Source organism: Solea senegalensis, linkage group LG15 (genome assembly GCF_019176455.1).
Source record: "Solea senegalensis isolate Sse05_10M linkage group LG15, IFAPA_SoseM_1, whole genome shotgun sequence".
Classification (NCBI taxonomy): domain Eukaryota; kingdom Metazoa; phylum Chordata; class Actinopteri; order Pleuronectiformes; family Soleidae; genus Solea; species Solea senegalensis.
The window spans coordinates 9,764,702-9,788,555 of record NC_058035.1 but is presented as its reverse complement, the minus strand read 5'-3'; the positions used below and the strand labels follow the sequence as shown (position 1 = coordinate 9,788,555).

Sequence of the window (23,854 nt, the reverse complement as noted above, 5' to 3'; positions counted from 1 at the left end):
GCCAAATGCAAAACACATTTCCCCTTCTTAACAATAATGCTCTGAACTGAACTGAACTATGATTATTATCATATCTTTTTTTGCTGAGCCTGTCAGGCTGAAGAAACATCTTTCCTTTATTGTAAAGAATGATTCTGTAAGATACTGAATGTTGAGCTGCCTAGGTGATTACACTTATTTCTTAAAGTCCAAATCTTTTTTACATCCCGTAAAATTTCCCTAAGAAATCAACTGCAAACAATAGGGTTATATAGCATTTCCCAATGCTGTTGTCACGCTTCCCCCTAGGACTCTGCAAAACTTGTATTATATAAGGAACATATTTGTACACAATGCAATAAAGTAATATACAGCACATAATCTCAAAACTATACTGTTATATATATCATTATATATAGATCTAAAACGGGCACTCCCAGAAGTTGTATGGGTGGACCAAAACAAGCACATTCTTAAATCATAATGTGCAGCATAATGTTATTTGGTTTGGATCAAGTCAAAAGAGATGAAAGAGTGCTGAGCAATTAAAGGAGAGAGCGCTGGGGCCAGGGTGCAGAGTGCACCCCAAGGGCCCAGCAAGCCTTTAGGGGGTGGCTTTAGTATTGCATACCATCAAATCTCTGTGGAAACAACTTCTTGTTCTTGTTAATGGTGTGCAACGTAAAACTACCAGCGTGGTTTGAACAGATGTGTTATCTGTTATGACCACACAGACAGCAGACGTGACTCAGGCCCGCTCTACTTCCTCATATTAAGGACACTTACACTGACACTATCTGTGTGCTGAAATAAGTCCTAAAGCACATTCAGACCAAGTTATTATGACAAAACTAATGAAAATTCCACAAAATGTTAAAACTGAAATTCCTTGAACGAGTATTGTAGTTATAGTCTTTTTCATATCCAGCATTTTCCCCTTCTTCATTTCATCTGTATTCAAAAGTTGTGCAGTGTTGCCCATTTTCTGTCAGTAACTGACATTTACATCGATTGAGGGCACATTTGTGCTGTATTATATTATTTGTTTCAGAACACTGTCGCATACCAAGGAGATCAAAAAGCTTTTCACCTTTTTATTATTATTATTTATCCTTTTTTTAAAGAAAGGTCATAGTATAGTATATAGGAATTACTTTCCTATATATGGGCAGAATTATCTTGCAAAGCACTTGTTGACACATAAAAAGCCATAGTCGTTTGGATCACATTTGTGCAAAGATTTTGAACATCTGAACATTTATCTGCAATGAATCTATTTAACTTGAGTTCAGCCAGCGATCAGGAAGGAATTCCTGCTGCTTTGAGCAAGCAGAAAGCAGGCATGCGCTGGTGTTAGTGGACGGGCCAAAGGACAGCATTATTACATCAAGCAAAGTAAACAAAGGGAGCCGCTGCAACACATTTCCCCAAAGTTACAACCCACAGGAATCCTGCTGGAAAATAATACTTATGGCGCGATGCTTTTTAAATCCAAATCAAAGCCCTGTCTGAAGATCCACACTAAACAAAGCACTGCTCAGGAAAAACCACCATAGTCACATCACAATGTGTCTCACTAAATATTTCTCTTACAGTTGAATGGGAGGCTATGTTGACTGACATTTATGACAAAGATTGCATATGTAATCATGAAAAAAATTGTTTGCAAAGCCAGAGATAGCTAGGGTGTGTATCTATATATATATATATATATATATATATATATGTATATGTATGTATTTATGTCAAATGCAAAATGACATATTTGCAGACAGGTGTGTATTACATTATATCTATGCACAAATGAGATGGAGTCAGTTGATGAAAGTTTTTGGCTCTGTTTGATCACAATAGCAAGTCACTGCTCACATCTGTTGAACAGACGAGCATAATGCATGGCAGGACACAGTGGATGATCTGGGCAGACAAAACGTTTGAGTGAGAAGATTGAAGAGCCCACAAAAACCACCACACTATACAATGTTTTCATGTTTAGGGTATACATTATTTCAAAAGACAGTGGTCACAGTGCAGTCTCACTTGACAGGAGTGCCACAAAACTATTTCTTCCACTCCTGACTGTAAATTAAATCAAGTTTGCATGTTTACAGATTTCAGTGAAAAACCATGCCATGTACCCGCATGTGAGTTGGATGAAGAATTGTTTTGTCTCCCAGAAATCACCTTTGCAAATGGTTAACAGGCTTTAACATGCATTTTATTCATGCACAATTGTCAATGCTTAAGAGCTTTCAATAAGAGATATTTCCTGTAACCATTAAATCGTCTCTGGCAAGATATATAAAAAAAAATCATGTAAATGGTGAATATTTCAAGGCCTTTACAAAAGCCTTCAAGCACCTGTTGCACCAAGCACATATTGAAGACAGAAGTTTACCCAATAGTGACTAAAACCCATTACCCTTACTCCTTAAAGGTATTAACATAAGATCACATATAAACAACAATTGCTATAATTATAATCCGTGTAGCCTCTGGGAACACTTGATGTTTGGGATAAGTTTGTGCATTTCTCTGTAGATAATTGCCTTGCTTGCTATAATTATGTTGCTAAGATCATAGGATGAGTATGACAAACACACATATCAAGCCAACAACAGATTAGACAAGGCAAAATACTCTTGCTAGTGACTTTTAGGTTACAGCTCTTTGCTTAATCTTCTTGTGCTGTAACCATGACAATAACTATCGGCTCTGCAGGCAAACACAAAATACGGTATATCTTCCTTTGTTTAGAGTATACAGATAGCCCTGTAGACTCAACTATTCCCTGGGAAATTATAGCCAGCCAAGTTTTTTTTTCCCTGTCTTTGCTGCTCATCAACTTTAGAACAAAGACTACGCCACAATGATCAAATAATTACAATATTTAGCTACTGCAATCTGACAAAAACAACACTCCATGACATAATATCATTATCATAGTTAACTGTGCCAAATAAAATAAGCATGTTCCAGCTATAGTTCAGATTTTCTTGTAACCTTCTCTGTACTATTGCGGTCTGGGTTTATATAATGTGATGTCACACAGAGTGAAGTTCTGGCAATAATCATTTACTTTCATGAATATCAATCTTTTACATGTCTATTTTGGGTGTTAACTAACTGTGACAATAGCTTCAATTATGGTGCCAAAAGTACCTGTAAACATCAATAATTCATGTACTATGGGATTGGAGTTCCTGCTAGGTCATGGATATTTTTGAATTTGAATTTGTGTAAGGAATAATAAGTGATATCCAAATACCCTTCTTAACTGGATGTCTGAGTTTGAGCCTCCACTAAAAATTTGATGTGTACGTGTGAATTTCCAATACAGAAACAACACAGATGTAAATAATAAAATAGGTTTGATCAATTCAGCTGTTTCTGCATCGGTTTCTCCAATGTTGGCTTTCATGGTCATGTCTTCCGAAGTCACTTGAATTAAGGCAGAGCTACTTTAAAGATATCAGTAACACACATTCTTGAAAGATGAAACTATATAGGGAAGTTTTTATTGATATGCGTGTTGAAACATAAAATCATCAGTGTCTGCCTGTACATGTCAGATTCAGGCCTCTGGGTTCTTTGATTTGACTGGAGTACAGTAAACTTTGTAATAATATCAGAAAAAAAGATAGAAAAAAGGTAGATTTGAATTTTTTTTTTTACAACAGAATATATGGCTTCTTTACATAATTAGTGCTGATTTCCAAGCCTCCTTCAACAAACTGCATGTGACGACCTACCTCAGTTTCTTAACAAACCACTGCTGTTTATCATGTTGCAAGATTGACATCTAGTGGTTTGGTTTTAATAGTACAGTGGAAAAAGTGCAATGACCACTTTACCTAAATGAAACCTTTGAAACCTTCAGATTATGAGAAGATAATTTATAGCGTGCTACCCACAAAGTGTATATCCAATTGTTATTTTATTTAATGTAATTGCTGTTTTGTAAACCCCATTTAGGTGGAAACGAAATAAAATAATACAAAGACTAATTATGATTTTTTTTGTGCCAGATAAGGGCTGATTAATTTGTTTTAATTTCCTAAAAAAAAGGGTATCAGCTCATCATGATAGCAATCTTTAATTTGACTACAGTATGGGATGTCTGGTAATGAACACTATATAAGAGAGTTTTGCCCATGGGGTCCAACATGTAATTTCTTCCCTTTTAAGAGAGGGTTTTAGATAAAATAAACCCAAATAATTAAAATCACATTTTCCATATATAGTATACTGACAGTTTGTTGCCACACTTCTTGAAATCCAGTATTTATGGAAACATTTTCAGTCAATTGTAGTGGCAGGACTGTCTCGGTGAATAAATCCCCATTTTGAAGCTCTGGATCTGGATCAGAGCAAGTCTTGGATGAAAGACATTTTCCATTCGCAGATAATGTCAGCGGTTTAAGGAGCAGATGGGTCTGAATCGGAGCAAAGCTAACACAACAGATAACAGACGGTGGGCTCTGGAACCAGGCTCTCACATACTGTATGACAGCCTGACTTACTGGTCTGATCTTGTCTGTCCTGTGAGATACTGCCTTCTTCCACCATAACCAAAGACAGCTTACCATGCATCTATGTGCATTTGTGTTTATGGTCAAGTCTCAATGAGTAAAGTAATGGACAAAACACATCTGCAAGAACACTATAAATAATGATTCCATCATGAAGATTTGGCCAAATGCATCTAAATGTAACATACAGAGGGTAACAAACAACTCTTAATAGCCTAAGCTCTCCTGAGTGATAGCTATGACCACAGTACATCTGGGATTACTTTTCCATTGTCATTTTTTTTTTTTATGGTTTATGAAAAGTTAGTCCAGGTGAGATTTAATAAATGAATTTAATGTTGCCCTTGAATAGTGACCCAAAGTTGAAAGGTTTGAATGGCATTGTTAAAACATTAAAGTAAACAGAAGACAACAAATTGTGTCCTCATAAGATATCATAAATAAATTATAACTATCTCAACATTGGTTAAAAATGACTTCCATTTTGGCCATAACTGAGAAGGCCTGTGTTTTTTTTAGCACTGTGAGGACCATCTGCAATACCGCTAATGACCAGTACACTATGGGAAGCGCTGCTTCATAATCACAAGTATAAATACTGTTAATATCATTAATAGTATCACTATCATGCCTGTGTCATACAATTTTTATTTGAAACTGCATTAAAATTGAAATCGTGCAAAGAAAAACAAATATAAATGCGTTGAAAGAAGTGCACATTTACAGGACTGCAAATGTTAAATTGCACTCGCAGTCAGCATCCGGCGCTACCAGCGTACTACAGCACACGCCAGGAGGACGACCCGCCGGAATCATCCAATCACAGCTCCCCAATCTGTGGCATTCATTTGATTGACAGAGCGCTGAGCCAACCATGTGCCCTTTTGCTGGTTTTCGCCACCCACTCACGTTGAGAGGATATGTACACATAATCAATCACGGTAGGTTGAGCCGACTGAGGTTCACAGAAATTTGACAGCTTCACAGGTGATACAAGCGTCCGGAGGCTGTTTCACTTTCACATTTCAGTTGTTTCCCGGGACACTGTTCTCTGTGAGCCTGGGGTTGCCACAGTCAAAAAACAACCACTCGAAGTCTTACCATTCCGGCAGCATGAGCAAAAAGAAAAAGGACTGGAAGACTGAAAAAGGTAAGGCTTGTTTTGTGGGGGGGGGATGAGGCTATCACAATCTCCATGGCAGACAGCATAAATCCTGACCATGCCAGGAGACTGACAGCCATTCTTTATGTTCCCATATATCTGCATTACAGTACGTGGCGCTACTTTCTCTCTCCGTGACTGTTCGATAATCCCACGCTGTGACTGTACAGATGTTGAAACATGTTCAGCTGCCATGATGAACGTTTCACATGTGCAACAATACTATCCACAGTGCCATTCGCCTGCTTATTAGCTTGTATTTAAGGTGCTCAGAGAGCCATTATTTACCTGTCACACTAACCTGCTCCCAAGTAACATACCACATCATCCACCTGTGTGATACAGCAGCAGCAGGAGCTCACTAAGTTGCAGACAGCCTTCTCTGTAACTAAGCGTTCCTACTGCCACACAGCACTCACATCTCTGTTTTAGGAGCACGTTGGGAAACGCGTTAAAACGTGTTTTGTTTTTTTGTAGATGGAAACTGAGAGTTGCATACAATATCATAGAAATGAAACTTGTGTGTTTGACTTTAGCTTCCAAAGAAATACTAACAGATACCTCCACCTATAGTTTGTAATGAGCAGGCAGGGAGACATAATGAGCATCATTCCTCAGCAGGTGCAGCTAATCACCTTGATTATCAATGGCTCCATGACATTAGTGCCACCTTATCCAGGTTTGCCACTGAATAACCATGCACAACATAAGAGCCTTTTAGCTGTTCAAATGCAGCCACACTTGTAGTGATTATTCAATATGTGCTTAGAAGGAAATATAGCCATGAGAGCAAAAGGTTAACCCATTGTTACATCAATTAATAACTGTGACAAAGATTGAAAAAAAAGTAGCAAAGTGTTGGAGGGATTACCTTTTTATTTTGTGACTGTAGACACCTGGGTGAAAGCAGGTGGTGACATCACTCACTCACAATTAAAATTTTAATTGTCTGAGTTATGTCATTAATTGTTGCTTCCAGATCATGTCAATGGTCACAATGTTGGAGGAAAACAGCAGTTATTATTATTTATATTTAAACTGTAGCATTTAGTAAAAATTAAGTTCTTATAATTGAACATTACAGGCAAAAGCAACAAATTAAACCATTTCAAACATGTTTTCTCCCTATTAGCAAACCATGTGCAACTAACCTGTGTGGCAGGTAGGATACTAGTGAGAGGTTATGTGATCACTGGGCTGCAGCAAGGAGGGCATCTGCTGCATGCATTAATCTGTCGATTATTTTCACGATTAATCGAGTAATGGTTTGGTCCCTAAAATATCAGCTCTACATTCAGCAGATATGGATTTTAGTGTGTTTCATCAGTCAAAGTCCAATTAAATACTCAATAATGTCAATTTGCACATCTTAAACAACATTCGTATTATCTAAGATGATATATGTTGCTCACATATCTGTGGATCTTAAGATGAGTCATCTGGGAGGTGTTTGTAATCAAATAATAATAATAAAAAAATCTTAATATAATTCTATAATTAAGTTGATGTCCTGGCACCATGTTTGCTGTCTAACTACTTTTTTCTTGGTGTTTGGGAAACTTATTATGATGGTCATTAAAATGATTTGAGTAAAGATAAATAAATAAATAATCTTAGCTAGTCTTTTCCAGTTTTAGCTGGTGCAACTGTGGAATTATATCAGCCATCCTTCTTGTATTGCTTTAAGTCAAAATGTAACAAAAGACATTCTAAAATAAAATAAATATTCAGTTTGTTTTATGTAGGGCTAGTGTCTATGGTTAAAGTATAATGCAGTGGATTATAATGTTATAATGTTGTACCACCAAAGTCATGTGACAGTAAAATTAGCCTTACTTTAAAATTGGTAAAATCACTCTCTTTCAAATAATCAAATGTATTCTTAAGTTGGATAATTTTCCTAAACATTAAAAATGTGTTTTTATGTGACAGGTGTGGCCATCTCCTGTTTACAATTTTAACTTATTTAGCTCAGTTTTGTTAAATTTTGGAGTTGGAGAACTATGTAATATAGGTATATAATACATAGTTAAACGCTAAGCATCAAAGCCTAGACTTCACTATGTTGTAAAAGATCCTAGTTAAGTAAACTATCAGTCTGCTCTGGTGTGTTGTCCTATCAAGTACACTCGTCTACAGAGGGGACATTGTAAAGACTACAGCTACACTGTGCACTGGGGTATTGTGTGGCAAAGAGAGCACATCATTTTGATGAAGCTTGTTTTGTAGAACAGCCAAGTGCCTTCTGGAGAAACAGCAGCAAGATAAGGAGCTATTGCAGTAAGTGGAAATGAACTTGAGCTGTGTGACCACCTAATGCCAATAACTTATGTTAGAGATTGTTGTGTAATCCAATACCTAATAGTGTTGCAGACCAGTGCATTATACTGTATAATTTTGGTCTGGCTATATTTTACAGATCAACAGTAAACCTTTGATTACTTAAAATGAGAACATTGCATGGGCCACGGTTGGCGTAGTGGTTAGCGCTCTTGCCTTTGCAGCAAGAAGACCCGGGTTCAAGCCCCGGTTCCAACCGGGGCATGGGTTTGTGTGCGTGGGCTTTCTCCCATAGTCCAAAAACATGCAATATGAGGATTAGGCAAATTGGTCCACTCTGGTGGAGGATAAAGTGGTAGATAATGGATGGACTGAGAACAGTGCATTTAAGTAGTAAAATTGGTGGGAATTGAAGAAATATAAATCACCACTTTTTTTGCATTCTATAAAGATAAAGCCAATGGATAATGTGTGTGAGTTTGTTATATGTCAGTGTGTTATATTTTAGTTTCTCTGTATTCATACAAGGTACAGTTGGTCACAGTTGGAATAAGTTCAAGAGCAATCAATTTAAGTTATTTAGCAAATGTGCAATATTGTGCTTGGGTGAAGCAACACAAAGTTGTAACACTCACTGCAGTGGAAAAGGACATTTTCATTCCAGCCAATTTAAACAACAGTCTGTTCCTCAAACTACAGCCAAATATGAGCAGCTAATGAGTGAAATCAGCAGGTGATGTCTGATTGGAATGAGACCCTGCAATTTTTTTGGGTCACTGTAACACATGACTGAGGATATTAATGTAGAAAGCAAGCAGGATAGATAGTAACTGTGTTCAAATGTCATGAATAGCAAGCAGCCACCTTTTATTAAGTTGTACTGGATTAATGCATAAAATCTCTCACAGCTCAATCTTTAATTGCTGATCCCAACTTAAACCACTGAAGCAGAAGAGGATTTAATATAGGCTCAAAGTAGAAAGGTGGACATAATCAAGGATTATTTCTTTAGAAATTAGACTAAGCGAGCCATGAAAGAGTGAAGAGGGCTTGACTGCTGTACCACTTGGGTGTTGGATTCTAGTTGGGAGCAAGATTTCAAGTCGTCAACTACTGCTGATATGGGTGGTGGTCAGTAAAAGTAGGATACAGTGACAGTCTGGTGTGACGACGAGGCATTTTTTTTTAACTATCGTTCCTTTAGGTTACTATTTAAGATAAATATTTGTGAATTTTCTTTGGAAATTAATTTTACACTTTATCATAGGTCTAAAATTTGTTGTCATTTTTTCCACAGAGAGACTGCTTCGTCTAGATTGTGAGGAGAGACGCAAGGAGTATCGTCGTCAAGACTTTATTTCTCTGGACAAGATTCCATCCTGGAGAGAGGAAAACAGAGGTGAGAGAGAGATGTGTCATTTTTAATATTTGGCCTATTTTTGTGTCTTAATCCACATTTCATATGATATTAGAATTCAAATTAACCACACTAAGAGTAAGGATCTCCATGCCTGGTCTGTAGAAGAAAAGTTAAGTGGCCAAATAAGGCTAATATTAATGTCAGATCTGGCTTCAATGAATGTAAAGCAATTCCCATATTTACACTGAAAATTAGGCAATCAACCCAGAGGACATAAGTACCGTCAAAATAAAGCACAAGATCAATTTATGGACAAATAGGATATATAGTCATTTTGAAAAACCTTTCAAAAACCAGTGCAATGCTGTTCTTCAGACAATCTTGTATTAATATTGCTAAGTCGTGAGTTTTAATTTTAGAGTAAAAAAACATCCTGTAACATAAGGACTGATGCAATTTGAAGAAGTTAAAAATAAGTTTCTGGTCTCAAAAGACTCAATGTACTGTCCTGCATTTTTACAGAAGCTCACATAAAATCACATGTTCCAATGCTGGTAGTTGATTTATGACATTTGTTGTTGTTTTTTCGTATGTAATGACTCCATATGGCAGTGTAGGAGGCTCTTATTGCACATATTCCTTGTCTCAACTTGTAGTGAAGGCACTCAACAAAGTAGTTTTTAATAATGCTTGGTTGACGTGTCAGGTTGCAGCCAATCCCAGCTGACATAGGAGAAATGCGGGGTACACTCAGGTCGCCAGTCCATCATAGAGCCAACATACAGAAATGAACAACCATTTACTCTCACACTCACACCTACAGTCAATTTAGAGTATCCACCATATGATTTCACAGAAAGCTACTAAAAGAGAACAAAAAGTCACACCCTGACATGTTCATTTTTTTTTTTTTAGCCAATGACAAAGAGGAAGGGAAAGAGCTGACAGGTGGAGGAGGACTGAGTGATAAAGTGTCTCTCTACAAAGGAGATATCACCGTGTTGGAGGTGGATGCCATCGTCAATGCTGGTAAGGATTTTGGCTGATAACCTGTTCTCTATTTGCAGCTTCAGGGCAGTCAAGCTGTTAAGTTGTCCATGGCTGCCCTCTACTGTTCAGATTTGGAAAGTGCCAGTTCATGAGGAATTGGACAAATAATGACTATGATTGAGATAAATGTTAAACTGAATTAGATTAATGTTAGGTTAAACACAAGGTCTTATTTTTAGGGTGGATCATTGAATTATTTCAATTTGTGCTTCTTTGCCATTCCACCTCTTTGGCCTACCTTGTGTGTGTAGAGCATAAGGTTAATGAATGGATTCATTTTAATTTGGTTCTGTTCATCAATTGTATGTTTGCTTTAATGACTGCTGGTGACATGCGGTGTTGCTGTCAGGGCAAAGTTGGCAAAAATCTCAGGATATAGAAGGAGAGAGAGAGATAACAAAGAGATTTGTGCTACTGTTATGTAATTTTCTGCAGTTGGATCACAACCTACACACACAGTCAGAGGTGGTAAAGTATTGCTTTACCTTTTGCCTCTGTGGCAGATTCTTAAGGCCATTTTGCAGCTACGGTATGGATTTGATAATCACAGATCAAAGCTGTATAAATCTAGAAGCTAACATTATATTTAAACTCATGCATATTTCTGCTCTCTGCAGCTGTGTTTTGTTACTTTTCCTTCCTCATGCAGTATTTTAAAAAACACAAAAACTCATTTCAGTCTACTGTCGGTAGGCATCTTGAGTGAAATCAAGGCTCTGTAATTTATGCAAGATTAATAGATGTGCCAAACAGACAGTTCCGTTGATTTTGGCTTTTGAATTTAATCTATTATATAAATATGCAGCCTGCTGTGGATTGGGTAACTTGCCATTCTGAATCATTTTCAGCATCACATAAAAGAAAAATATGTCTAGTAGGACACCTAACAACCACCTGGCACACCTAAATGTCATGGCAGTTGTCTTGCTTTATTAACATTTTGACCTTTTTATGAATAAAGTACTTGTAGTAGTTATTGTGCAATTTGTTTGTTGTTTGTCTTGAGTCCTGTGATCGATCAGTCCGTTATCAGTGAAGTCACTATACCATTCATGGCAAGAGTCGGCAAGAGCACATGCTCTTGTTATACTATGTGGCAGGCTCGAAACCTCCTCGATTGCACTTTCCGCCCATTTTATTGCAGGCATATGTAGTATAAATCCACACTCTTTCACGTCAATACTTTAAATCAAGGTTGAGGCAGTTGGTAGTGTTTCTGTTGTGTTATAAGAGAAATTGGCATATAACAATGGAAAGTAGGTTCAGGAGGGAACATTTGGTTTTAAATGGTTGAATACTATTGTAGCAAAGCCAAGCACTTCAGCTGTTAATGCTGCCAGACTTCCCATCTCTGATTCAGCTACAGTACATATTAACCAGGGGGCAATTTGTTCTGTTTAGCAGTCTGTCAGTGTGTCCAAAGGATGGAAAGAAATACTAAACGCCTGATATAATTTTCAGAAGGTCCCAGCAGTTGGCTCACATTAATTCTTGCATTCATCGCATTCATTGAAACATATATTTTTTGTTCATTTAATGAAATGAAAATTAAAAATTAAAATTAAAATTAAAATTAAAATTAAATGAAATGAAAACAGATTAAAATGTGATGGTTCACTTTGTTAGTTAGTTTTAATACAATATGATGATTTGGAAAAAATGTTTGCCCCTAAAACCTCTAGGATTTGGGTAACTCTGCTCATTGCCATGCTTTCTGGTCATTGTTATCAAAAGACTGGTTTTACGGAACAACACTGAGTTGTATCAATTGTGTTCCAAACTAATGGTTAATTAGACGGTACACATTTTTGTGAGTAATGTAGTCCAAGCTGCATTTGAACAAACATTGCAGATCTTGAGCAGTGTACATTAATGAGATTTTTGGATTGTTTGTTCAGCTTCTTTCCTTTCATCTATTCACCGCTTAACGTCTTTAGCCTGCAGTACTTCCATTGTCTCATGCTGTTTTTCATTTAGTGTATGAAGTGTGGGAAAAAAGCATTAGACTTTACATTAAACTGTTAAACACAGAGGGCATGGATTATAATTGTACATATTCTTGGTTAATGTTTGGGTTGATGAGCCAAACACACATTCCAATTTGTGCAACACAATTTTTGTCATGACAGTGGCTGTATGCTACTGCAGGTGAAATGTCTTTACTTTTAGGGGAACGTGGACAGATTGGTACTGCTGTTATGGTGGCTGCCTATAGCTTTTAGAGGGTGTCAAGTTACTTTATGTCCTCCATTAAAGTTTAATTATTAGGCTCATTGAGTTTTTAATTCTTCCTTAATTCTGTTTGACTGGAGGTTGGACAAGAGGTGCTCAAACTGTCACCTGGGTGAGATGTTGGAGAGGGGCAGGACAGGAGCTGTGATGACAGTCGGTGAACTGCTGGGTTGGAGAGCAGGATGGCCATATCATGAGGAGGCACTTTGGCTGCAGCATTCATACCAGCAGATGGTTTAACTCGACTCACTGTTCAGAATGAGCTTGTTCTGTCCTGTCACTACTCTGCATTCACTGTTCGACCCGCTGTACTCATGTACCCTCTCTCAACAAGTTTGAAAAGGAGTAGGCAACAGGGAAACTGTAACTGTTTGATTCCCTATGGAATACTTTGTGCCCAGATTCTTGTTCAGGGTACATTATTCTCTTTTGTATGTTAATTATGTATAGGCAACCGTTTTGACAAACACTCTTGATTACTAATTCATCAGCTCTAGTAACCACTGTTTTTTTTAATTTATTGGACAATGATGAATTGGAAAGAGATGCAATTCATAGAAAATGTCAGGGTTGCAGTGGCAAAAGCAACATAACGTCTTCCATTCACTTTCATTTTGTGTGGACTGGAGTTCATGCAAGTGTCACCATGAGGTTGTTAAGATGGCAGTGAGAAGTGGGACTTTTCTAATCGTGATGACTGTGATATTTATGCAGATGAGTTGCCAATCCATTACCAACTGTAAACCTTTCCCACCCTTCTGTATTAGATCATTTTTACTGGCGTCAATTCATTGTGCACACGGAATATGGTTATGTACACTATAAAAATCCTGAAGTGGTTTAGATGAGTGTGAGGAATGCAATTGGTATTCAGATGAATGATGTCACGTCTGCTGTAGTCATCATGGGTTTGGTGAGAGCAATGACCCTTGGTGAGCAGAATACCACAGTCCAATGGAGATTGATGGTTATAAGTAATTTTCTTTTTTTTTTCTTCAATATTCAGTTGATTCAGACAGTATTTGCCCAAAGACATACAGGCAGCACTGTTTACATTTAGGTTAATTCATGCATTATTGTCCAGGTCAGATATCTACATGTCCTGGTCCAGTCAATACTGATTAGAATACAGCATATATTAGAGTAAGTTAAAATGTAGACGCACAAATGTTTTGCGGGTAATGATCATCTTTCTAAGTTTCAGGTGCTTTTAATTGTCTTGTGATATCTGACAACATAGTCTCCTTTTTTTACTTTGTGAAAGCCAGTACTCACTTGTGAAATGGATTTGCTGTTGATCCTCTGTAATCCTCAGTTAACCGCATCAGTCTAAAACATTGTTTGGCCATTGGGAATATTTATTTATATATTTTAACTCAAAAGTTGTCATGACTAAGACCAGATATGTAAAATAACACTGTCCAGGAACCTTTTCATTTCCCATTGAGATTGATAAAGATGTTTGCTTTTGCCTCCTACTGTTTGGGAATCTTGTCAGCAGCACAGACTCCTCACTTAGTTTTCTGTAAAGCCATTGATGTGCTGCACAATGCACTCGGCCCCTGGAGAGTCTGGCTATAACCTACCTGATTGATGCAGCCATGTTCCCAGTGATATGACTGTAATTTAGACCCTCTCACACTCTCTCCCTGTTCTCTTTCACACCGTGTTGTGCCCCTAAACATCACAACTAAAAGGCAACAATATCACTTACTTAAACTAAATATGGCCATAAACCCAAGTCTTAAACCTAAAACTCCAATACAGATGCACACTAGTATATTAAAAACCATTGCAGAGAAGTATAACTTGTGATTGTTGCACTATATATCACAAAGAATGAAAATCAGTGCTTGAGAGAACTTGCTGCTCTGATGAACAGTGAAATGACTTCAGTGAGTGGCTTGCTTTGGGTCCTGCACTAAAAAGTCCAGTTAATCGTATCAGTTCTGTGAGTGATACCGGATGAGGACAGAGGTTTTCCCTGCTATAAGGGTGTATATGTGAACTGAGGTGACAAACCTGTTGAAGTGCCTCCTGTCTGTCCAATTTAAGTTTGATTTCTCTCCTCCCATCGTCCAGATTGTGAGCAGCCTGGCGGCACATATCGGTGTGTAGTCTATACCTGAGTTGATTAGCTAAATCGCTTTAGCCTATGTCATGCCAGCATGACCAAATGGAAACACTTTTTCACAAGATGTGACTAATGGAAAGTAATCATGGGTGTTCTTGTTGTCCGTGGGTATTTATATGGGACTTGTCTCCAATTGCTTGGACGACGAATGGTATGACTTTATTGACTGTTTGTAAGAGTGAGCCTCCTATTCTTTTAAAATCACAAAAAAATTGACCTGGCTAAACCCTGACTCTCTATACAATGCTCTTACGTATATAAAAACATACCACGCACTGCCTAACAAAGGTATGTTTAGGCAGGGAAACTGAGAAACTGTTATTTCTCATAAAGGGGCTGTTCATTCAGGTCAGGTCCTCACTGGTCTACCTGATTGGCAGAGATGTTCATTGTTGTCAAGGTCAGAAAGTTGCTTTTGCCTTTTGTGTTTGTCTTCCTGCCCCCTTCTGTTTCAGCTTTCCCTCCCTGACCTTGACACAATAATTTCCAAACACCCCGCCTTACGCTGCACACGCCAGATCCCATTCATCAGGCCTGTGAGTAATTGTGAGATGGTTCAGAGACGAAGCCTCTCACCATCTTCTCTTGTCTGATGATCTTTGATACTTGTACTATACTAATACTAATCAAATATAACCACCACAAAATATCGCATTAATAGAAGGAATATGTAGTGATAACATTTTATCTATGTCCAAAAGGTCAAAGTCCACCTTTTTAGCGATAAAACATCTTTCTGGACATTATGAAACGCCTTTGGAAGCAGAGGAGGTGGTGGCAGTTGTATTTCACATTTGATTGGATACTGAATTGATCACACAAATTCAGGGTGTCCACCTTGAAACTGTGATGACTGAAGATATTTAGTTTTTACTGACATGAATATGAAGTGCATCTTGACTGTCTAGAGAACATAAGTGAGGTAGTATGATTTTTTTTTTTTTTTTACTTTTTGGTGAGAGAAATATTTGTAAATTAAAACAAATTTGCAAATGTACAGAGTAGTTGGCAGAATGAATAAAATCCTGCTATATGCATACAGGGTGAGGTGTGTGTAAAGTTTAAGGTTACAATCTCCACAACCAGGAGTATACAGCAAATAAAGCTTTAATTTAAAATAAAATATATATAACATGCAGAGCTCCAGATTAATGAATTCAATACTCAAAAAGCTATTGTGTGTATTGACCTGTTGGGGGCACTGTGGCTCCATCTAATTATCACGCACATCTCAAAGTTTGAGAAGTAGGCTGACTGAGCTGGATCTACATTTCAGACGGATAAATCCCTCTTTTCTGCTCCTCCTTTCATAGATGCTCCTTTTGAGCTTTTTGTTTTTAAATGATACGTGAAAAAATATTTTAAAACAAAGAGGATGCTGATTTTGGAGCTTACTACAGGGTTTGAGATGCTGCAGTGTTATTAGCTTAGAATGCATGGCGTGTGGCTTTGTGTTTCAGTTTTAGTTGGAAATGAGGAGATGTAGCTTGTGTAGTTTTATGCACAAAAGAGGAAGTGAGTTCCTTTGTGAGGAAATGCCTGGTGAGACTTGCTGTCAGCTGAGAGACTGAAGCCTAGACAGTGTGCTCTGGGCAGTGTGTTGTCAGCAGGCAATTCAACGGTCTCCACAATGCCTCTCTTTGAACGTCATTTAATTTGCCATGTTTTCGTACACCAAATGTTTTCTTCGCCTCTCTAATTTCACTTGTACTTTGTGTCTGTTTATCTCTAGTCTTTCAAGTACTGTAAACCTGTGCAGCAACAATAAGCAAATGCAAGGCATGTACACAGAGAGCCCAGAAAAGTGTGCACCTTAGCAGAAATACTGATGAGCTCTTGTATTATATGCCTGCAGTGGCAAGGTTTTCTATAATGGGTTTCAACGTATAATGGCTATAGGTAATGAACAACATAATGGTACAAGTAAGTAAAGAAATATAAAGCACATATTTTTTTTCCTTGAGGGATGTCATTTTCTTTCATTTGATTTGATGTCAAATAAATCCGTACATGTGGAATATGCAGTTGTGTTGTGGAATTGAAATAATTTTTTGTAGTGTTACTGTGGTTAAGTCTCTATCACTTACTCAATATTACTTCATGTCCTCCCCACTATTTTCCTGTGAGCAAAATAGAAAAGTCACTCCATAAGAAGGCCTCTAAGCAAATGAAATGAAAGACTATGTTTACTGGGTAGCTTTAAATGAAAATACAAATCCTATAACTTGGGGCAGTTCACAGAATGTTTGTTAGCATTCAAGAGGAATCAGGGGCTGTATTTTTAAAACGAGCATTCAGCTGGCCATTTTGAATGCATTTGTACTTCTCTTCCAGCTTTAAAAGTTTCACTTAAGAGTAATTCTCAAAGGAATATGGCACTGTTAAATTTCCAGAAGCTTATTCACAAGTCCTTCTGAGGCATATGTTTACTTCTAACTAAGCAATTAGGGAATAAACACTAAGTGGACATGCCATTTTGCTACAAAATGTGATGTATCTCAATTTTGAAGAGTTAACTGGAAACATGCTGTTACTGGATAGTAACAGCATGTTGGCTGTGCAAGTAGTTGATGATAATCAGAAGTCATGTGGTTATATAGCTAATTTCAAACAATTGTGCCAATATTACCTCATGCTTAATGTAACCTATTTGTTTGAAAAGATATTTTTTCAGAATCTTTAAGCAAAGTATTACTTGTTTTTACTGACAGAAGTCGTTAATATTGACAGTAATGCTCACTTTAAAAATAGATTTTTTTTTATTCCAACACTGCATAACAATTTCATGTAATTTATTATTGTCAAACATAGGCTGCATTTTAAACTAAAAGTTAGGGTTTGACAAGGTCCTACATTTCCGGAGAATCCGGTTTGTTTCCAGTTCGTGTAGCACAAAGCAGCTGGTGATATTTCCAATCCCCCTGGATGGGAAACTAGTCCATTGCAGAGTACCTTACCAAAGCCTCCTTGGTAAGTAGAGAGAATGTAGGCACCATTTTTTTTTTCCCCCATCTTTGGTACGATGCAGCCGGGGATGGAAATGCTGATCCTCCACTCCAGAGGTGACCACTCACCAGTGAGTTAGCTGGGTGGTAAATTTAAAACTAATGGTGCTTCTCCGTTACACTGTTCTACCACTGCTCGGCTTGACTTGACTCAACTCTACTAGTTTTTTTTTGTTTTTCCATTAGGGATAGTTCCTGATACCTGGTTCTTTTTTTGGTACCTGCTCTGGCGGGGTTCCAAGCACAATACATTTGATTTTTTTTTGCTATGTGTTCTGGGAAACAATCCACTAACTGTCATGGATTACATTGGCGGTTAAGAAAAATACTGCTGAACTGTCATAATAAAACAACAACAACAAAACCTGACTGTCCTGAGGAGAATACATGAACTGTGGTTTTGTGTACATGCTTTTCTACCAAGGGAGACTTGAGTGTGTCTATGTTAACTTTTTTATTTATTTATTTATTTTTTATTGAGAAATATGGCATATTTGGAAAAAAAAAAACAGCACTGTAAGCCACAGTTGTGAAAACGGAGAAAAAATACTGTAATGTACATCACAAAAGAGCAGTAAAAGAACCATATTACTTTCTTGTTTTTTTTCCTCTTTCAAGGTGAACAAAATCCAAACAAATATTCATAAAGCTTATACATTTTTTTTTATAAAAAACAAAAGGAGAAAATCAAAAATAAATAAACTAACACAAAACATAATCAAACTAACTACAGGGGGATCCGTCAATTGAGAGATAAGGATGGAAGAGACCTGAAAAAATCTAAGAGAGACTGCCACTATAATTGCCACTTTTATAATAAAATTTAGCAGAATCAGATCTCAGTGAATATTTAATTTTTTCAAGCTTCATAAAGGACATAACGTCCTGGAGCCATTGGGTTGGGTCTACGTTTCTGACAGTAATATGGTTCTTGTCAAGACACAAACTACTGAAACAGGACAGTCATTTTCCTCACTGTCACTGCAGTTTCCTATAGTGTGAAAGTTGGTGTTGGAGAATTAGTTTGATGCTCTATGTCGTTGTGATGAACTGATGCTGATATAATTGAGCATGCTCTACCTGTTGTGTAGTCATGATGAAAATATTCTAGACAAATGTTCTGAGTGATGAATGCTCTCTCTGAGACTACGTGGCTGCACAGTTGTTACCCTTGTGTATGGAAATGAAGCACTGGCTCGACATCCTGATGGAGTGGATTTCCCTTCTGTTAACACAAGTGATTGTGTGGTTAGTGTGGAGCTTGTTGAATACAGCTTCATTATAAAGACGTTTGTTCAGCAAAATGGTAAAAGGAACAAGGCTGGGTTCTGGTGAACGCTGTATGTAAAATGTCTCAGAGATATGACTCTATTAGGTATGATGGAGTTATTATTTTGACAGGCCTTCCAGCTTGCAACTCGGTGCGTGATTGAACTACTCTACATACAATAAGTACTAAACTCCATCAGATTTCAAAAACCAAAACCAATTTGGGCTCATTTATAATGAAATGATCTTGCTTCAATGCAGTGAACACAACATTATCAAGTTCCATATTGGATTTTATTTCTTCATTTGGTCATTTCAGATTGCTATCAGGGTAGCAAAGCCTTGCATACTGAGGATCTTCTGTCAGATATTTGTCATTTTATGCTGTGTTACAAACTCACCAAAAAGAGCAGTGAGTTTTAAGGTCAACCAAGAGGTTGGATTCACCTAAATGTGGGAAGGAATTTTCGATAAGAGCAGAAAAGACAGAGACTTGTCCTGAGTGCCAGTGAGTGAAGAGGTGGTTAATGCTGCAGGGTTCAGAGGGTTGCTCATAGACAAGTTGATGATTTGTTGTGATGTACGGGGGAGAGCAGAGAGACCTGACTTGGAGACAGTGTGACCTCAGACAAACTGCATTTGTTTAACCTCACTCAGCTGTGGAGCTATAATGGGATGATGGCTTCTGCCATTAGCATGATGAAATGGACAAATAAGTGACTTTAGCAAAACCCATTTAAGTAAGGGGCTGCAATTTGGTGGGCCTTTGATGGTTCAGTTGGCTATGGAAACAATTTAATCTCTTTAATAGAATCTTAGCACACCCCCATGCTCAAACAAAGCAGATTAAGGTTCCCAATAAGGAGAAGCCAGTCTTTGTGATTGAACAGAATTCCCAATACTGTGGGTGGTATCAGAGTTTTTGTCTGCCATGGTTAGACATTGTTGAGATCACAAAGCCAATCATGCATTTTTTTTCCCCTACACAGCGATATTGTATCTGTTTTACAAGGGAGACCCCACCAGTACAGCAGCAGCACATTGTTAAATAAATGTATGAAGAGAACAATAACAGAAGACATGGAGTGAAAGATGAAAAGAAAAATAGGAATAGGCTAAAGGGTTTGCAGACATACACCATATCTACAGAGCACAAATTTTAATCTTGTTCATGATTTTGGTTTCCCACAATGAAATTAGCATGATTGACCTATGATGAAAAAGCATGCTCTGACTATAGAAGGTCTCCGGCTGTGGAGTGCTGCACTCCACCCTCTCCTGCCTGCAGTAGGTTGGAGTCGGAGACAATGGAGCAGTGAATAAGAGGAGAGAACTCTGTCCAGTCAGTGAGCAGGAGCATGACAAGCAAGCCGATGCTGAGCTGGTGGTGACAAAGAAAAACAAAAAAACTTCTGTATGGGGATATTTTGGATTCAGGTACAGCGACAATCAAGAAAAGCGCTGTGCATAACTTGCAAAGTTCAAGTCGCGTGGCAACACATCCCCTGGGTAACGCATCTCAAAGTCGGGTTGCGATCTTGTATCTGTTTTACCCCACCTGTAACCAAAGATAATAATATATGTACGGAACAATAACAAAACATGGATGGGGTGAGAGCATGAAATCTAAAAATATGAGATAGATTTACACACAATTGCATTGTCTGCAGGGCAATGGAATTTCCCTGTACTATAGGCTATATCTGGGTTACCGCATTATTGTTTAGTGATGGTGAAGCTAATTATATCTCAATTGGCTGAAACGCTCTTGTCAGTAGTCGGTTCCTTATCCTGTTTGCGCATTAGGAAGTGATCCGCCATCTTCTTTTTTCTTGCCTCTCCTGTCCTGATTTGTAAGACCAAAATTTGCTGTAGAAGATGGAAAAAGTAAATATGTAACTCTTGTTCTTTCATTTTTTTTAATTTTTATTAATAGATTATAGTTATCTTTTGAAAAACTGCCAAGTGAGGAAAGAAAATAGGAAGGACAAGAGATTGAAGTTATAGAGGAGGAGAGTACTGCATATTTTCAGCAGATTTAATTTCCCATGTTCCATGGATAATCGAGCACCACATGGCTCCAGCCTCCACAGTTCCACAGGGGCTGAGCTGTGTTGTTGATGAAAAACATCACATTGCACTTGATGTGTGTGTGTGTGTTTAGTATGGGTGGGTGTCTTGGTGAGTGGTGGAAAAGTCTTTCTAAGTCTTATTATCTAACTTTACATGTACAGTATGTCCCAAATCATGAAAATGTTGTTTTTTTTTACCTTTAAACACTAATACTCCTCAATCAAATGATATTTGTTCAGCTTATTAGCCTGAATGCACACAAGATAAAATAAATATGTTTTTTTTTTTATGATGTTGGCTAATATAAAATGGGAACTCATTTGGCATGTATAGTCTCATTACCTGAAAACCTTGATTTTATACACACACACACATACACACACACACTGCTATCATTTCATCAGTTGCCAATAGCTGTAGCTTTAACAACCCTCTGTCTACCCTGTAACAAAAACTCAATTGTAACGAAAACAATTCTTGTTAAGACTTTTTCTTGTCTTTCACAGTCCAGTACAGTTTTATTTCATACCATAATGACTGAAAGCCATTTAGACATGGCAAAAAACCCTAGTTGTCAAGCCCAAACATAAAAATTACAAAGCAGTATTATTATTTTGATATATATATCTATAAATACATGTACATTGCATCTTATGTAAATATGTTTGTAAATATCGTTGCTCAAATGCGCTTCTGTGCTCGTGTCTGCTGTTTTACAGTGAATGTGATGTAACTGTGTATATCTATTATAGATAACTGTAGCTCATGGGAGTTAGACTTGAGAGGGTGACATATGGGCTCCTGCATAAAAGGATGGAATGAATTATAAAACATTGTATTCAGTGTTAACTGTTTACATAACCACAGTATGAATGTGGTTAACAACAGCCTCATTTTGTGAACGCAAATATTCAGTGTGCATGCACTGTTTTGGGTAGCCATAGTAAAGTACGGCATTGCTTGCACACAAGTTTTGCTGCAGATTCTTTATGGCCATTTACTTAATCACAAATACATCCCAACAGTTCTATGAAGACTTAAATGGCTTGTATGAAGGAGGAGTACACATTTTCAGTACATCATGATGTTTTACTAAATAAAGCGATAACCTTACTAAAATATGTTTTACATGTAATTGTAGGATGTCATTCCTGCTCATTGTCATCTCACTATACTCTGTTTTTTACCTAATATTTCTGAATTGAAATGATGTAAGAGTTCAAAAAGAAATACAAAACACTGGGCAAAATATTGTCTATCTTATGCTGGCAAATGTAATTTTTTTTACACCTTACATCTGATGCAAGACATTGCACAGAGTTACAGAGCAGGTAAACCTATACAGAATAAAGGAGGGCATATCAAACTTGATTTCTCTTTGAGCAGGAAATGGAAATTCTTACTGACATACTCCCTTTCTTTATCCTTCTTGAGGTGGTCCTGTCATTCTCAAATAGATTTACACGTCAAATACTGTAAGTCTCTTCAAGTCTGTCTGTTTGTGCACCACTGAAAACCCTGATTGTCAAAAAAAAGGATATTAAACCATGTGGTCATTTTAAAATCTGTTTTCACTTCCTATTATAGGTATATATTATTGCACAGCAGATCTAAGACTCTAGTTACCAGTCTTAATGCGTCCAGTAAAATCTCTGCAGTTGTGCTAATTAGGCATTGCTGAGATGCATTTCTGTAAATGGGTGGGTATAAGCAAACAATCAAACAATTCTGACTAGGTTGCACTGCAATGCAACAGCACTTAAAACTATATGGTTGGAAAAACAATTTGAGTATGTCATACTGAACTGAATATTGTTTAGAAGTGCCTCATAAAGCACTTTGGTTTGGATTCGGGATGGCACCATATTACTTTTTTTGTTTCCAATAACGATTTCACAAACTTGAGTATGTGCTTTTATTTTAGACTTTCCAAACTATGAGACTGTTAACTACACATTTGAGCTTGCCATTTCAAGCTGTTACAAAGACATAATTCTCCAACTGTGTAACATATATTACTTTGTTGATGCCCTATATGTGCCATCCAGTGTAATGGGGATAAGTAAGTAAATAACATATATTCTTTTTCCTTAAAGAAGAAATAAACAGCCCACAACATGACTCAGCTCAAATGCTGTTGCTGATTTTTATTTACAGTTTTACAGTCTGTGATTAGTGAAGCATGCAATAGATAGGATTTCCAATTGTCAGTCATCATCTAACCGCTTTATCCTCCACCAGAGGGTAGCAGGAGGTGTTGTGCCAATCTCAGCTACATCGGGCGATAGGCGGGGTACACCCTGGACAGTTCGCCAGTCCATCGCAGGGCCACACACAGATAGAGACAAACAACCATTCACATTCACTTTCACTCTTCTATGGTCAATTTAGAGTGTCCAATTTACCTAATCCCCACACTGCATGTTTTTGGACTGTGGGAGGAAGCCAGAGAACCCGGAGAGAACCCACGCACACACGGGGAGAACATGCAAACTCCATGCAGAAAGGCCCTTCTTCCAACCGGGGCTCGAACCCGGGTCTTCTCGCTGCAAGGCGAGAGTGCTAACCACTACACCACCGTGTGACGATTTCCAATTGTATCGGAGTTAAATTTTTACTGATACGGAGTGTTGAATTGGCTCATTCCTAGTTTAGATCAGTAAGCTTTATGGACTTTAAGGTACATTGTTGAAAATAAGTTAACCAATTACTCAATATTTGATGTCACTGCTGAATTGGAAGTGTTTTATGGACACTGTAACTTGTGTGGTTTTTTTT

General features: G+C 37.6%; 1 protein-coding gene and 1 non-coding gene across 2 annotated transcripts; both read left to right on the top strand.

Moving 5' to 3' along the window:
• Positions 1-5,457: 5,457 nt before the first annotated feature.
• LOC122782096 (ADP-ribose glycohydrolase MACROD2-like) lies at positions 5,458-12,743 on the top strand. The gene is made up of 4 exons (XM_044046299.1): positions 5,458-5,661; positions 9,251-9,352; positions 10,229-10,342; positions 12,676-12,743. Exons 1-4 carry the CDS (start codon positions 5,625-5,627, stop codon positions 12,741-12,743), a joined length of 321 nt encoding a protein of 106 aa, XP_043902234.1. The 5' UTR covers positions 5,458-5,624.
• trnaq-uug lies at positions 8,138-8,217 on the top strand. The gene has a single exon. It is a non-coding gene; the product is annotated as a tRNA-Gln (tRNA).
• Positions 12,744-23,854: the final 11,111 nt, after the last annotated feature.

What these genes read in the sequence shown, in the direction of transcription:
- LOC122782096 (XM_044046299.1), top strand. Translation starts at nt 5,625, where the DNA reads ATGAGCAAAAAGAAAAAGGACTGGAAGACTGAAAAAG. An exon ending in CTGGAGAGAGGAAAACAGAG is followed by an intron (nt 9,353 to 10,228) that starts GTGAGAGAGAGA and finishes TTTTTTTTTTAG; the next exon opens with CCAATGACAAAGAGGAAGGG. An exon ending in GGATGCCATCGTCAATGCTG is followed by an intron (nt 10,343 to 12,675) that starts GTAAGGATTTTG and finishes GTTTGACTGGAG; the next exon opens with GTTGGACAAGAGGTGCTCAA.